Source organism: Prionailurus viverrinus, chromosome C1 (genome assembly GCF_022837055.1).
Source record: "Prionailurus viverrinus isolate Anna chromosome C1, UM_Priviv_1.0, whole genome shotgun sequence".
Lineage (NCBI taxonomy): Eukaryota > Metazoa > Chordata > Mammalia > Carnivora > Felidae > Prionailurus > Prionailurus viverrinus.
This window is the reverse complement of record NC_062568.1, coordinates 57,484,931-57,500,513: the sequence shown is the minus strand read 5'-3', so window position 1 is coordinate 57,500,513 and position 15,583 is coordinate 57,484,931. Positions and strand designations below refer to the sequence as shown.

The 15,583-nt window shown below is 37.6% G+C and overlaps 1 protein-coding gene across 4 annotated transcripts in view; it reads left to right on the top strand.

The window, feature by feature from the left end:
* ERICH2 (glutamate rich 2) overlaps positions 1–15,360 on the top strand; it is a 36,983-nt gene extending 21,623 nt beyond the window's left edge. For all 4 annotated transcript variants that reach the window (XM_047873172.1, XM_047873173.1, XM_047873174.1 and 1 more), the window contains 3 exons: positions 7,365–7,422; positions 14,449–14,520; positions 15,163–15,360. In XM_047873172.1, the coding sequence (XP_047729128.1) occupies positions 7,365–7,422; positions 14,449–14,520; positions 15,163–15,284 (252 nt within the window). In that variant the 3' untranslated portion in view covers positions 15,285–15,360. The remainder of the gene's footprint in view (positions 1–7,364; positions 7,423–14,448; positions 14,521–15,162) is intronic.
* The last annotated feature ends 223 nt before the right edge of the window (positions 15,361–15,583 follow it).

The following is a 15,583-nucleotide window of genomic DNA, read 5'->3' as shown; positions in this document are numbered from 1 at the left end:
TTTCAAACCTACAGAAAAATTGAAAGATTAGAGACAAACCAAGAAACAGACTCATAACTATAGAGAATAAACTGATGGTTACCAGAGGGGGGATGAATGAAGGGATGGGTGAAAGAGGTGATGGAGATTATGGAGTGCACTTGTGATGAACACTGGGTGATATATGGAATTGAATCACTATATTATCTACCTGAAACTAATATAACACTGTATGTTAACTGTACTGGAATTAAAAAAATAAACAAAAACAAAATATAGTTAACAACTAAAATCACAACATGAATTTTGATGGAATCCTGCCTAGGAAACAATCTTAAAGACAATTAAAAAAATTTTAAAGACAAATTGGGAAGTCTCAATTTGAATGTCATATTTTATTACAGAATTACTGTTAATTTTCTTAGATGTGATAAGGGTATGTTACACTGAAGCATGAACTTATTCTTAGGAGACCCATGCTTGAATATTTCAGGGTGAAATTTTACAATGTCTGCAACTTTCAAATGTTTCTGTGAAAAATATCTAGACTATCTACACCTTACCTATCAAAAGAGAGAGATAAAGCAAATGTAGCACAATGTTAAGAAGTGTTGAATCTAGGTAAAATGTATACGTGTATTCATAGTTCTAATCTTTCAATTTTTCTTTTCTTTGTTTTCATCATAAGTGTACTCTTTGATCCGTAATATTCCATTGTATATAATATACCACATCTTCTTTATCTGTTTATCAGTGAACACTTGGGCTGCATCCATAATTTGGCTATTGTAAATAATGATGCTATAAACATAGGGGTTCATGTATCCCTTTGAATTAGTGTTTTTGTATTTTTTGGACAAATACCCAGTAATGCAATTACTGGATCATAGTTTAGTTCTATTTTTAACTTTTTGAGGAAACTCCATACTGTTTTCCACAGTGGCTACACCAGTTTGCATTCCCACGAACAGTACAAGAGGGTTTCTTTTTCTCCACATCCTCTCCAACACTTGCTGTTTCTTATGTTTTTGATTTTATCATTCTGACAGGTATGAGGTGATACCTCATTTCAGTTTCAGTTTGCAATTCCCTGATGATGAGTGATGTTGAGCATCTTTTCCTGTGTCTGTTGGCCATCTGAATGTCATCTTTGGGGAAATATCTGTTCATGTCCTGCCCATTTTTAATTAGATTGTTTGTTTTTTGGGTGTTCAGTTGTATAAGTTCTTTATATATTTTGTATACTAACCCTTTATCAGATATGTCATTTACAAATATCTTGTGTTCAGTAGATTATCTTTTAGTTTTGTTAATTGCTTCCCTTTCTTTGCAGAAGCTTTTTATTTTGATGTAGTCCCAATAGTTTATTTCCCTTGCCTTAGGAGACATATCTAGAAAAATGTTGCTATGGCCAATGTCAGAGACATTACTGCCTGTGCTCTCTTTCAGGATTTTTATGGTTTCAGGTCTCATATTTAGGTCTTTTTTTTTTAACCTTACAATTTTATTTAATATTATCAATGTAATATAGGTAGTCATAGTTTTAAAAAGTGTCATTATTCTCTCTTTCTTGAAAACTACTCTGTTTTTTTTATTTTTTGCATGTACCTTTTCATTTTTTAAAAATGTTTCTCCATCCCCTCACTTTCTATCTGCAAGTGTCTTTAGGTCTGAAATGAGTCTCTTGTAGGCAGCATGTAGATGGGTTTGGTTTTTTTATCCACTCTGTCACCCTATGTGTTTATTGGAGTGTTCATTCACGCTCAATGTAATTATTGATAGATTTGTATATATCACCATTTTGCTACTTGTTTTATGGGGGGTTTTTTTGTAGTTTTTCTCTAATCCTTCTCTTGCTCTCTCTAATAATTTGTTGGCTTTCTTTAGTGATATACCTAGGTTCCTTTTTCTTTATTCTTTGTGTATCTATTAGTGGTTTTTGATTTGTGGTTACCATTAGGTTTGTATATAACATCTTCTGCATATAGCAGTCTATATTAAGTTGATGGTCACTTAAAGTTGAACCCATTCTTTATTCCTCTCCTCACCGTGTTTTAGGTATATGGTGTCATATATTACATCCTTTTATTTTGTGAATCCTTTGACTGATTTTTTACAGAAATATTTAGTCCTACTACTTTTATGTTTCCTACTTTTCATACTCTCACGTATGTTCTTTCTTTTCCACTCAAAAAGTCCCCTTTAATATTTCTTGTAGGGCTAGTTTTGTGGTCATGAACTCCTTTAGTTTTTGTTTGTCTGAGAAGCTCTTCATCTCATTCTATTCTGAATGATAGCCTTACTGGATAGTGTTCTTGGTTGCACGTTTTCCCCATTCAGCACTTTGAATATATTCAATATATTCCACTTCCTTCTGGTCTATCCACTGAAAGCCTTATGAGATTTCCCTCATAGGTAACTATCTTCTTTTCTCTTACTGCTTTATTTTTTTTTTCTTTATCACTACTTTTTGCCATTTTGATTACTATGGTGTGGACCTCCTTTGGTTGATTTTGTTAGGATCTCTGTGCCTCCTGGATCTCTGGGTATCTGTTTCCTTCCCCAGATTAGGGAAGTTTCCAACTATTATTCCTTCAAATAAATTTTCTGCCCCCAATTCTCTCTCTTCTTCTTCTGGGATCCCTATAATGTGAAAGTTATTATGCTTGATGGAGTCACTGATTTCCCTAAGACCATTGATGTTTTATGTAACTCTTTTTTCTCTCATTTGTTCAGCTTGATTACTTTCCATTACTCTATCTTCTGGTTCATTCATTTGTTCCTCTGCTTCTTCCAGCCTGCCATTTATTCCATCAAGTGCATTTTGATTTCATTTATTATGTTCTTTCTCTCTTATTGGTTCTTTTTTTTATCTCTGTGTTAAGGGTCCCACTGATGTCCTCCACCTTTTTCTCAAGTCCAGTGAGTATCTTTATGGTCATTACTTTAAATTCTCTATCAGGCATATTACTTATATCCATTTCGCTTAGGTCTCTTGCTGTGATTTTGTCCAGTTCTTTCATTTGTGACATATTCCTCTGTCTCTTCATTTTGCCTAACTCTCTGTGTCTGTTTCTGTGTGTTAGGGAAGTCTCTTGCTCTTGTAAGTAGTGGGAATGACATGCACTTTTAACTAGGTAGCACTGGTCCTCTTCCACAGGGGACACACAGCTACCACAGAGACAGAGCTGGGCACTCCACAAAGGATGAGCAGTCAGGGGATGCAGTTTTAACAAGGTGCACACGTCCTCCGTGAGAAGTCAGGAGAGGCACTGCTGGCAAGGTTTGCAGGGGTCTTCTGGGGGAGAGGATCTGCAACACAAGGACTGAGGCAGGCCTGACTGGAGGGGGCGGGGTGTGGTGTAAGCAAGGTAGGTAGTGAATGCCAGTGTTGTGCTGGTTCCCACACGTAGTTGTATGTTTATGATGAGGGGCAGGGGAGGGAAATGGAGCCTGCCAGCTCCTTTGTTCCTGGAGAAGTTCCTCCCCAAACTCCTGAGTTGGTAACCAACTCTCCCTCCCATAAGCTCCAGGTGACTTTCAAACTGTTTACAAGATGTATCTCTGAAGGATGTTTGCTGTGCTATCGCTTTAAGGGTAAGGGCTCAGCTTCCTATCACCCTTTGAGCTCTCCCAGAGCCAAGGCTGCTGAGTTTTAAAGTTTCAGGCTTTAAGTCCCTCTGGTTGTAAGCACTCAGGAAATTTAGCTCCTCTGGTTTTCAAAGGCAAATGCTGTGGGGATTCCTCTTCCCCCTGCAGGCTCCCCCTGTGTGATGGGTCTGTTTCTCACCCCTCTCTGGGTCTGTGGCTCCCTTCTTCCAGTGGTCAGATCTATGGGGTTTAGGTTCCCACTGAATCCTCACCCTTCTGACCCTCTTTGATGTGGCCTCTTTTCTATATTCAGTTGTAGAATTTGTTTGGCCAGTCTTTGGGTCATTATCTGGGTTGTTTGCAGTGATGCAAGTGTTACCTAGTTGTATTTGAGGGACAAGGTGAGTTTAGGGTCCTGCTACTCTGCTATCTTCCCTGGAAGTCCCATCTCTTTATTTTGAATGTCACAAATAATTTAATGTAAAACCACTTTTTTTAAACCTGTCTTCTTAATTTAGCTTGACTTTGAAGTTTTAAGCAATTCTCATGAAAGTCTTTAGCCAATATCCATTGCATGAATTTCTTTTTTTTTTTTTAATTTTTTTTTTTTAACATTTTATTTATTTTTGAGACAGAGAGAGACAGAGCATGAATGGGGGAGGGGTAGAGAGAGAGGGAGACACAGAATCGGAAGCAGGCTCCAGGCTCTGAGCCATCAGCCCAGAGCCCGACGCGGGGTTCGAACTCACGGACTGCAAGATCGTGACCTGAGCCGAAGTCGGACGCTCAACCGACTGAGCCACCCAGGCGCCCCTGCATGAATTTCTTAATTTCACTGCATTTTGAACTGTTAAAAGGAAATATATACATACACATTTTTTTGTTAACAGCAACAACAAATAGGTCAGTGCTAAGTACATTTTTAAATTGATTCCATGCTCCTTTTCATTTTCTGAGGCTAGTATTATTAACATAATGCTTCACGAAATAGACTAGGTATTAATTGATATTGAGAAATTCTTGTTAATTTTGTTAGGTGTAATAGCCATAGTGTCATTGGGTTTTTAATTTAAAGTGAAATGAGATGATATCTGTAAAAAATCTTAAAACAGTCTAGGCAGACTGGGGAAAAGAATGTATAGTAATATTGATACAATCAGATTGACAAAATATTAATTTTTGAAGATGAGAATTGGAGACGTGTACTTCTTTTACTATTTTTTCTACTTCTGTGTTTATTTAAATTTTCCATAAAGATTTTAAAAATATAAATAATAGCTATATATGATACTGGTCACATTCTCTGTTATGAATTAAACTAGGCACTGGAAATAAAAATAACTACAATAACAAAACTACTTTAAACTAAAAGGTATTCTTCTGGATGACACTTGAATTACAAATCAAAATCAAAACTAAACTTACAAACTACTTAGAAAATAGTGATAACCACAACACTAAATATTAAAGCTTTCAAAAAGAGCTTAAGGTTTTGAATACTTAAGTGATGACAATGATGATTCAAAGGGGAATGACAACAAATGAACTAAATAGTAATTCCTAGAAAAAGAACAAAATAAATATAAGGAAAATAAGAAAAGGAATTAAATAAACAAAATTCAAAGTAAATACCAAATTACTATATCCATTTAAGAACAGGATATTTGAAAAAAGAATGACCTAGATAAACCACAAGATAACCATAATTAAAATGGAAGGAAACCACAAATAGGAATGAAAATAAATAGGTCTTAGTAGACAAAAATAGATTTTAAAAATGTAATGGGTGCCTGGGTGGCTCAGTCGGTTAAGCCTCCGACTTTGGCTCAGGTCATGATCTCACGGTTTGTGGGTTCGAGCCCCATGTTGGGCTCTGTGATGACAGCTCAGAGCCTGGAGCCTGCTTCGGATTCCGTGTCTCCCTCTGTCTCTCTTCCTCTGCCCTCCCCTGCTTGCACTGTCTCTCCCTCTCTCTCAAAAATAAGTAAATATTTTAAAAATCTAAAAAAAACCCCAAAACAATTCTGTTTAATGAGTTTACCATAGCATTTATTAATATGTGAAAAAGTGGGGATTATGGTAAAGGTAATGGTTTATAGAAAAATCTGCAGAAGTGTTCTATTTCCATTAGAGAAATATAAATAATCATACCTGTGGAAGAAACTGAAAAAACTGGTAGAGAACTTCTTAAAATGGTGCCTGGGTATATATCAAATGTCTAGAAACATGGGGAAGTGTCTCTTCTAATACTCCATGCCCTTGCCTCTTGCAGAAGAAGCCTAGTATACCTGCCTATGTTCAGAATATAGTACACACAATCAAGAACAATCATCTAAGTTTAGGGTTATTTTTTAATGGAAGCAGTCTAAGTAAGTTTTAGAATAGGACATTAGTTTTATTAACCTGTAGCCTAAGTAAAAAATATATAAGAATATTTAATTTTATGGGGAGAAAATTATCATGATATGTGGCTTATTTTTAATAAGTTACTGAGGGGCTCCTGGGTGGTTCAGTTGGTTAACCAACTAACCTTGGCTCAGGTCATGATCTCATGGTTTGTGGAATCAAGCCCCACATCAGGCTCTGCACTGACCGTGTGGAGCCTGCTTGGGATTCTCTCCCTGCCCCCTCTCTCTGTCTCTCTCTGACTTGTACTTTCTCTCTCAAACTTAAAACAACATTTTTTTTAATTAAAAAAAAAATTACTGAATAGGGGCACCTGCGTGGCTCAGTTGGTTGAGCATCTGACTCATGATTTCGGCTCAGGTCATTTTCCCAGGGTCATGGATCCAGCCTTGCATGGGGCTCTGCGCTGAGCATGGAGCCTGCGTAAGATTCTCTCTCTCTCTCTCTCTCTCTCTCTCTCTCTCTCTCTCACTCTTTCACTCTTTTGCTCTCCCCCCCACCCCTCTCTCCTACTCACATACATGCTCTCTCTCTCTAAAATAAGCAAAAAAAGTTACTGAATAATCCTAGTTTTTGTGAATATGTGTTTAACTTCTGGAAAAATACTAAAATGATATGATGAAGATGCTAAAAATAAGTATCTCTGGATGGTAGAGATATAAATGCTTTTTAGTTGGGGACAGAATGTGTTTATTTAGATTTTAAATTCCCTACATACAAAAATATGTACTGCTTTGTAACAATAAAAATATAATAAAAGTGAAACAAGGGACACCTGGGTGACTCAGTCGTTTAAGCATCCTACTTCAGCTCAGGTCATGATCTCATAGTTCGTGAATCCGAGCCCCACATCGGGCTCTGTACTGACAGCTTGGAGCCTGGAACCTGCTTCAGATTCTGTGTCTCCTTCTCTCTCCGCCCTCCCCTGCTCATGCTTGGTCTTTCTGTCTCTCAAAAATGAATAAACATTTAAAAAAAAATTTTTAAATAGTAAAATAAAATGAATTACAATCTTAGTCATGTAATTATGGACTAAGTTTACAAAAAAAAAAAAAAAAAGCTGTATCTGAACCAAAGGGATATTAAAGTGATGAATGTCTTTACTATCTCTGCCAGTTGAACGAACCTATGTATTCTGAAATTGTTAAGTAATATACATATAGTATGGCTGCAGTAACATAGAGGTATCATACTTGTTCTCTGTTGCCTTGCCTTGGGAAGTCCTTAAATATTCTTCATTAATTGATTATAGACTTACTCCTGCAAAAATGTAGAAATATTAAAAGAAAAATATTTAATAATTAATGTAATATTTTTAGGGGGTTTATTATTGACATTTAAATTCTCTCTGAAAGTACTTATCTGAAGAGTTTCTTAATGTTTTCCAGTTCCTGAGAGCAGAAATGGGCCAAGACTACCATTTGGCAAAAAAATTATGTCAGATGAGTAAGTACAAAATACTTTTATGTTTTCTTTTTTTTTCCAAAATACTTTTCTGTTTTCTAATCTTTTATTTGTTTCTAAATGCATTTCATAATTTGTAAGATGGTCTGATTATTATAGCCTAGTAAACTCCCTAATAGTATCTCAGTGATTCCTTAATAGTAAGTTAAGTTGATTGGTGTAAGGACTAATTTAGACATCTAGAATAACTTTGGAATAAACTAAAAAAGACTAATCAGGGGCGCCTGGGTGGCTCAGTCAGTTAAGCGTCCGACTTCAGCTCAGATCATGATCTCACAGTCCTCGGGTTCAAGCCCTACATCGGGCTCTGTGCTGACAGTTCAGAGCCTGCAGCCTGCTTTGGATTCTGTGTCTCCCTTTCTCTCTGCCCCTCTCCTGCTCATGCTCTGTCTCTCTCTGTCTCAAAAATAAATTTTAAAAAACATTAAAAAAAAACATTAAAAAAATTTTTTTAAAAAGACTAATCATCACTGGAAAATAAATAAAAATCTTGACCTTCATGATAATGAGTTAGTTAACTTTATGCCTTTAGTTTCAAAGACATGTCAGGTAGTATAGCAAACCTTACTTAATATGCATTTATTCCACAAATATTTGAGTGCCTCCATGTGCCAGGCACTGTTTTAGGCACTGGAAGTATAGCAGTCAATAAGACAGATAACAATCCCACATTTATATCTAGTATAAAACAGATAACAAATTCATATATAACTAGTGTGTCATAAATGATAGGTGCTATGGAGAAAAATTAAGTAGGGAAGAAGGAATAGAAAGTACTAGAAAGATGCAAAGCAGTTTTGAATAAGATGGTCTAGGAAGGCAGGACTCATAGCAAATGTACTGAGATGCAAACATGCCTGATGAGGAACAGCATGTTTGCACACTGTCAGGGCAGTGTACCTGTGATCAGGGCAGAATACCTAAGGGGAAGTGTGACAGGAGATGAGGTCAGAGAGGTTATGGTTTGGGGATTATGTAGATTGCATAGCACCCTTTCATAATTTAAGGACTTTGGCTCTTTCTCTGAGCAAAGTGGGAAACCATTGGGCACTTTTGAGTAGAGGACTAATAACGATCTACCTTATTTTTCTTTCTTCCTTTGGTTTTTAGTAGTTTGGCTGATGTATCTTACACTTAGGCTGTTGTTTCTTTTTTTTTTTTTTTTTTTTCCGTTTCTTTTTATCTCTATGCTTTGTTTTAGAATTGTTCTACTAACCTACCTGTTTTTGAGTTAACCTGCCCTATCTTCTGCTGTGTTCAATCTGCTGTTAAAACTATCCAGTGAGTTCCTGGGGCTCCTGGGTGTCTCAATCGATTAAGCCACCGACTCCCGCTCAGGTCATGATCTCGCGGTTTGTGTGTTCAAGCCTCGCATTGGGCTCTGTGCTGACAGCTCAGAGCCTAGAGCCTGCTTTGAATTCTGTGTCTCCCCCTCTCTCTGCCCCTCCCCTGCTCATGCTCTGTGTTTGTCTCTCAATAATAAATAAACGTTAAAAAAAATTTTTTTTTAATATAATGTAGGAATTGTGAGGATCTACTTTCACTGGCCTCACATAGACTCCCCGCTATGGATACAGTACTTCTTACATCATTGGCTAAATTTTTTTAAGATCGTATTTTTAAGTAATCTCTACACCTAACGTGGGGCTCGAACTCACAACCCCAAGATCAAGAACCATGTGCTCTTCCAACTGAGCCAGCCAGGCACCCCTCATTGGCTAATTTTTAAAATGGGTTTCTTGAATGCTTTTCGCACTACTTATTTTATATCCAAAATAATTTGCCTTGTCTAATCCTTTTAAGCACTTTTGACCTTTAGAGCCATTGAATAAAATATTTTGATTAAAAGTATTTTTGGGTGGTGCACAAACAGAATTTCTGATAAGAAGGACTCCTTCAAGAAAATCGTGTCCATTCCCATTGTTACAAATAACAAAGCAGAAGCAGAGAGAGGCTAAGCGGCTTGGTCAGCACCATTCAGGGAGCTAGTGGCATGGCCAAACTGGAGCCCAAGCTGCTGCCTCCCACAGCACCCCTCTTCTGTTGGGGGCTGGGGTACAGGTGAATGAGTCTGTAGCTCTCAGTCCCAGCTCCCAGAGTTTCTTGTGCAGCCTAATAGTGGGAAAATTCATGTATTATATTTCCGTATCCATCAGTCATTTTAGAAAGCCTCTGGCTGAAGCTGATAAAATATATGCACTGATATCACCACATCTGTTAGTCACTTTTGATTGTTAGGCCTGTAGTATGTCGCATAAACAGCAGGTGCTCAATAAAATGCTTATTGACCTGAGTCAAACCAATAAACGTCCATTAAATACCGTCATTGAGAATGAAAAAGTTCAAACTGGTCTATCCTAATTGGGTTATGTCCCTGTAAAATTTCTCTCTCTCCCTCCCTTATATCAAGCACAGACTTGTACCAGACATTGTGCTGGGAGCTGGAGAGAAAGCAGGTATCACAGCACACATGCTCTAAACCTTTTTGGGGTTGACATTAACCATGGTTTGGTTTGGTTTGTTACTCCACTGGCTCAGCCAGTAATACTGTTCACTTTTTTCTGTCAGTGTCAAATAGCCTCAGACTAGGATTAGAAGACAGGAAAAGGAGCTGTGGAGGGCCCTAAGACCGGCATCATGCCAGGTGGGAAAGAACACTACTCCCAAAAGAGGAGGATGACTGGAAACGGGGCAGAGAGGTGCAGAGATGGGAGCGGGGGCTGGCTGCATGCGCATGCAGAATAGGATTGGCTACCCCTGAAGCAGATTCCAGCCAATGATGTGAAATTAGGGAGGCCCAGGATTAGCAATGCTAAGCAAGTTCAGGAAAGAACGGAGAGTTGGAGACACTGTCTCCGGGGGAAGAAAGTACTAGTTTGATGCTAATAGGAAACACTTGGCTGAGGACTGACCAAAGTTCCTCTCTATATTCAGAACAACAGACAAAATGAATTTTTTTCATATAGGATGGCGTCAGGTTATTTTATATGTAAATGCTTATAGTATATTATCCTTTTTTCTTTCTTTTTCGTTTTTTTAAATGTTTATTCAGTTTTTGAGAAAGCATGAGCAGGGAAGGGCAGAGAGAGAGGGGGACACAGAATCCCAAGGAGGCTCCAGGCTCTGAGCTGTTAGTACACAGCCCAATGCGGGGCTTGAACCCACAAACCATAAGATCATGACCTGAACCGAAGTTGGATGTTTAACCAACTAAACCACCCAGGTGCCCCAGTTTGTCTTTTTTTCCCTATCTTCTACCTCTGCTATAGAACATTCCTTTCTCTCTCTCTCTCTCTCTCTCTCTCTCTCTCTCTATATATATATATATATATATATTTACTTATTTATTTATATATATCTCTGTATATATCTCTATATGTATTTATATATATTTATGTATCTCTCTATATATTTTTATATATATTTATGTATGTAAACGTAGATTGTTTACATATTTATGTATTTATGTGTCTGTATTGAGCACCTACTAATAATGAGAACATTCTTGAATACCTTGTTTAATTCTTAAAACAATTCTATGGGGCAGATATTATGAACCCCATTTTACAGTTGAGGAAACTGAGTCTTAGCAAGGAAAACTAATTCACCTAGGATTAGATCCTAGGTCTGGCTTGAAAGCTTCTGATATCCTACTATATTTCCATTTCCTCATTTGATTAGTAAACTTATATCTCTAGTCAAGGAGGCAGAGACTTGGAAAAGAGGTACTTTTGTGGGTCAATCAGGCTTGAAATGGCTCCTATGGTCAACTAATATATTTATTTTCTTTGTATCTGAGGCAATTAATTTACATAAAGTAATGCATCTTTGTCCCTTCTGAAATGTTTTAAAAATTCATTTTCTGAATAAAGCCACTGGTTGCCGGTATGTTTCCTTGCTGTCCAATCACAGTGTAATCATTTATATCTCTGTTTGGCTTCAGGGCTTCCCACCTGGCATCCATTGGTTTCTTTTCTCTTCATCCTGCCTTTAAAAAAAGAAATTGTATTGGGTTCCCCCAAGAAATTTTATTTGTCGGTAAAGGCTTGAATTTTATCTATCTTTCACACACAGTTTTTATATGTGCCTAATATTTCCTCAGCCATTTTCCTGCTATGTCATGCAGAAGTGATATATTGGCTGTATGCCATTTCCTGCCAGGCATTGGAAGCATCCTGGGAAAGTGGTTTTTAAATGGGACTGAAAGTCAAGAGTCCCAAGTACTTTTCTTAGTTCATCTCATGATTGACTGTGAGATGTTGTGCCGGTCAATCTTTCTATTTACTGGTCTCTTCACCTGTAAGAAGGGAATGTGCAGCTCACTTTTCTCAGGGCATAACAGTGCTCCTCACAGCAGCCCAAGATTTTACACACAAAAAACATTTAGGCCTGGAAGACCTACTCATCAATTATAATAATTCTAAGTGTTTAACAATAATGGCCTGAGAACCAAAATGGTTCTCATCATTTTGGTCTAACACAATTACAGATGTATCTTCAGAAAAGATAGTTACTCTGCAGTTTTCTTTTCCTTTCTTTTTCTTTTTGAGTAAAGTAAATCACTCTTTCCTTTTTAACCTAGAGTATAATTTAAAAAAAAATTTTTTTTAACGTTCATTTACTATTGAGAGACAGAGAGAGACAGTGCTAGAGCATGGAAGGGGCAGAGAGAAGGGGAGACACAGAATCCGAAGCAGGCTCCAGGCTCTGAGCTGTCAGCACAGAGTGCGACGTGAGGCTCGAACTCACAAACCGTGAGATCATGACCTGAGCCGAAGTCAGATATTTAGCCGACTGAGCCACCCAGACGCCCCTAACCTAGAGTATAATTTTATCTAGGCATCAAAGGACTGCTTCCTACTATTCATTTATTCCATTTTTTAATGTTTTGAGGGCTCCGGCTCTGTGTCAGTCTCCTAGGGATGCTACAGTGAACAAGACCAATGTCTTATCTACCTTAGAATAGCCTCCAGTCTGAGGGACTTAGAGCCCAATGCACAGCAGAATTCCCCAGCTCCCTGCCCCAGCTCTTTAGCCGGAAGGAGACATCCACTGAACATTTAGGAAGGAGCCAAGCCTTTCTCTAGGTCCAAAACCATTCCAAAAAAATGAATGATAATCAGCAGTTACTCGGTTCTTAGTGCACTAAGGACTGGACTGAGTGTTTTATCTCACTGCATTATCTCACTGATTCATCAAAATGGCCTAATGTGGCCAATAGTATTATTACAGATAATAGAACTTAAGTACAGAGATAGTAAATATTTCCCCCATGGAGACCCAACTAGGCAGTGGCGGAACCAGGATTCACATCTGACAGTCTTTCCTCAGGGCCCATATTGGAATCTGTTTATGGACTCAGGTTGGGAACAACTCCCAAGACGCTAACTGAATGTGCTAGAGGCTTTTCTTACCTTTTTACCAACTCTACTAGCCTGTCAAAGACTTTTTGATTCATCATCTAGAATGCATATTTGTGGGCTAAGTTTTAAAGCGGATACCTTTCCCTCACTCTGAAAATTGACAATTGTAGAAGTCAACAGTTTTTTTTTAAACCATGAGAGTAGCTGATCTCATACTCCAATCCCATGAAATGATCCTAATTCCAATATGAAATTTTCTAAACCGTATTCAAGATTTCTTAATAAGTGTTCAACCAAAAAGGATTCCATGGGAATAGTAAGTTGGGGAAGCCACATTCTCATAATGGTCTGAGCATATTAGTGGTTCTGTAAAATCCTGCAATTTCTTCTACTGTAAATTTTACCTGAGTAACCTCATTTGACCTAGTTTCCAAAATATGTATTAATATCCTAAGAAACTAGCTAGTATCCCAAGGGGCAAATTGGAGAAACTCTGCTCTTGAAAAGGCTCAGAGAATATTTAGACTGCTAATGATAAGTACATTTTAGTCCAATTTAAAATGAATCAAGATACTTTTATTAGAAATCTTAAAAGGTGTCTAAATACCTATAGGATCCTTAAAAGCAGGCACACAGTCATGCTAACCCAGACTGATGGTAAATTATGTTGGTAGATTAGGAAATAGAGACACTGGTTTGGTGTGTCAGGATGAAAGCCATATGGGATGAGGTTCTCTGAGCACGGGGGCCTAGCTGAACCAGCCACAATTATTTGTCTTACTCTTAAGCCAGAATAGCACACTTGATGTTTTAGCGCCCCCTGGGGGCCATCAAGATAGTGCACAGGAGTCACAACATTAAATGGCTAATGCAGAATTATGAATATCCCTCAAGGCAGGTAGGAAGAAGGTAGAGATCTGGGGTTAAAAAATAACCTAAAGAACTCCGAAACAAAAGTCGAAATGTTTCTAACCTCTAAAACATTAGTAACATACCACCAAGCCCCCCAAAATCTACTGATATGGTCAAAGGTGACACATGCTGTTAAGTAGGCAATGACTAGGGTGTAAAGCAGGGTAAAAGTTTTCAGGATGAAGAGAAAAAAGAAACATAAGTTCTCCCTCTTTGAAAGATGAGTTTCTCAAAATGGCATCTCTACCATGGAAGAGCTTGCATTAAAAAAAATCATAATAAAATTCCGTTCTGTGTTCAGATAAGGTCTCTAAGAAAGGCTGTCTTGTAGACATTGAGTGGGAGAGATGAAAAGCAGGATTAACAGACCTCCAGGCACAGTCTTCTCATTAGCAAAGCCTCCACATTTTGCAGGATATGTACCTTGTTTGTGGGATGATTATATTCAAGAAACACTCTGGCTACAAGGCCTATGAGGAAAGCCTCATAGTGGTGGAGATTGCATTTTTTAGACAAGAGGTAGAAAATATATTGAACATTATTTCTCTTACAATGCACCTATGATAAGTAGAACATTTTCTCTATTTACACTTTGGTATTCCTATGGTATAATTGGTATTTATTGCTTTGTGCATTTTTACTTACTCTGATTGACAGTTCCAATCTCATTCTGAGGAGTGCTTGCTGAAACACTTTGAAGATTAATAACACACATTCTGTTGTCCATTTTCAGTTCTAATCTATGAACCAGAAAATCCTGAGGCCAAGGAGTTTTTCTCACTTATTGAAGAAATGTTGCTGATGGGTAAATTTAAAAATTGAAATTCCTTCTTTCTCATAGAACTATGAGCAGTCACTATTTAAAAACCTATTATCCCAGGAGATTAGTGAAGTACACCCTCAGAAAGTGGTTAAGAAAAGGCTAACTGGTTGTCTTGGATGGTTTAATGAAACCAACTTGTCCTTTGTAGATGGTCAGGGTGACTCCCTTTTCTCTGTGGGGTAGAACTGCCCGAGTAAATCAGGCTCCCTGGGTACCAGGCATCAGGGACTGACACAGTCTTCACAAGGAACAGAACATGCTAATTGCCACACATGTTAAAAGAGCTATCCCACAATTCCAAGGAAAACTAGTACCCTCTAAATTATCCTACATCTCACTTAGTCTTATTATATTTAATTAAGAATTACATTGACAGTAGTAAAAAAAAACTTTATAGACCTATGTTTTAAATATACTCTAAATCCATAAACGTCTTTATACCAGTAAGAATATAGTCTTTGTACTACTATTTTGACTCTACATACAGTTAACAAAGTTCAGCTCAGTCTTCATGTTCCAAAGATAGGTATTTCTTAGTGGAGGGAGAAGCAAGAAGAATTATGATTTTTCAAAGAGTAGAAATATCAAGAACATTTTAAGCAATTTTCTTCCTGTCTATGGCAGAGAAATCTCAAAATCTTGAGGAAGATGATGAAGATAGTGAAGAAGACAGTAGCAGTGAGAGTGAAGGAGAGAGCAGTGAGGAGCTAAGTGAAGAAAGCTCTGATGAATGCGAAGACGGGTGATGAAGGTTGCTGCTATGGTTTAATCTTCATGTATTTTCATTACTGTATACATGGAAATATAAGGGAGAAAGCTGCATTTTAGTCTTGTTCTTTATTTGGCACAGAGTTCTTTTAATTTATCCGTATCGGTTTGAGCTCCTTCTTGATATTTAGTTCTTACCTCTATGTGAGTTACTCAGAGAGGAAATTAGTAATTGAAAATATTTACATAGCTGTAATTGTGTACCAGGTGCTGTTGTGCACACATTAGTTCATTTAATCCAACAAACCCATGAGGCTTGGGTTAAAACAACACAAAT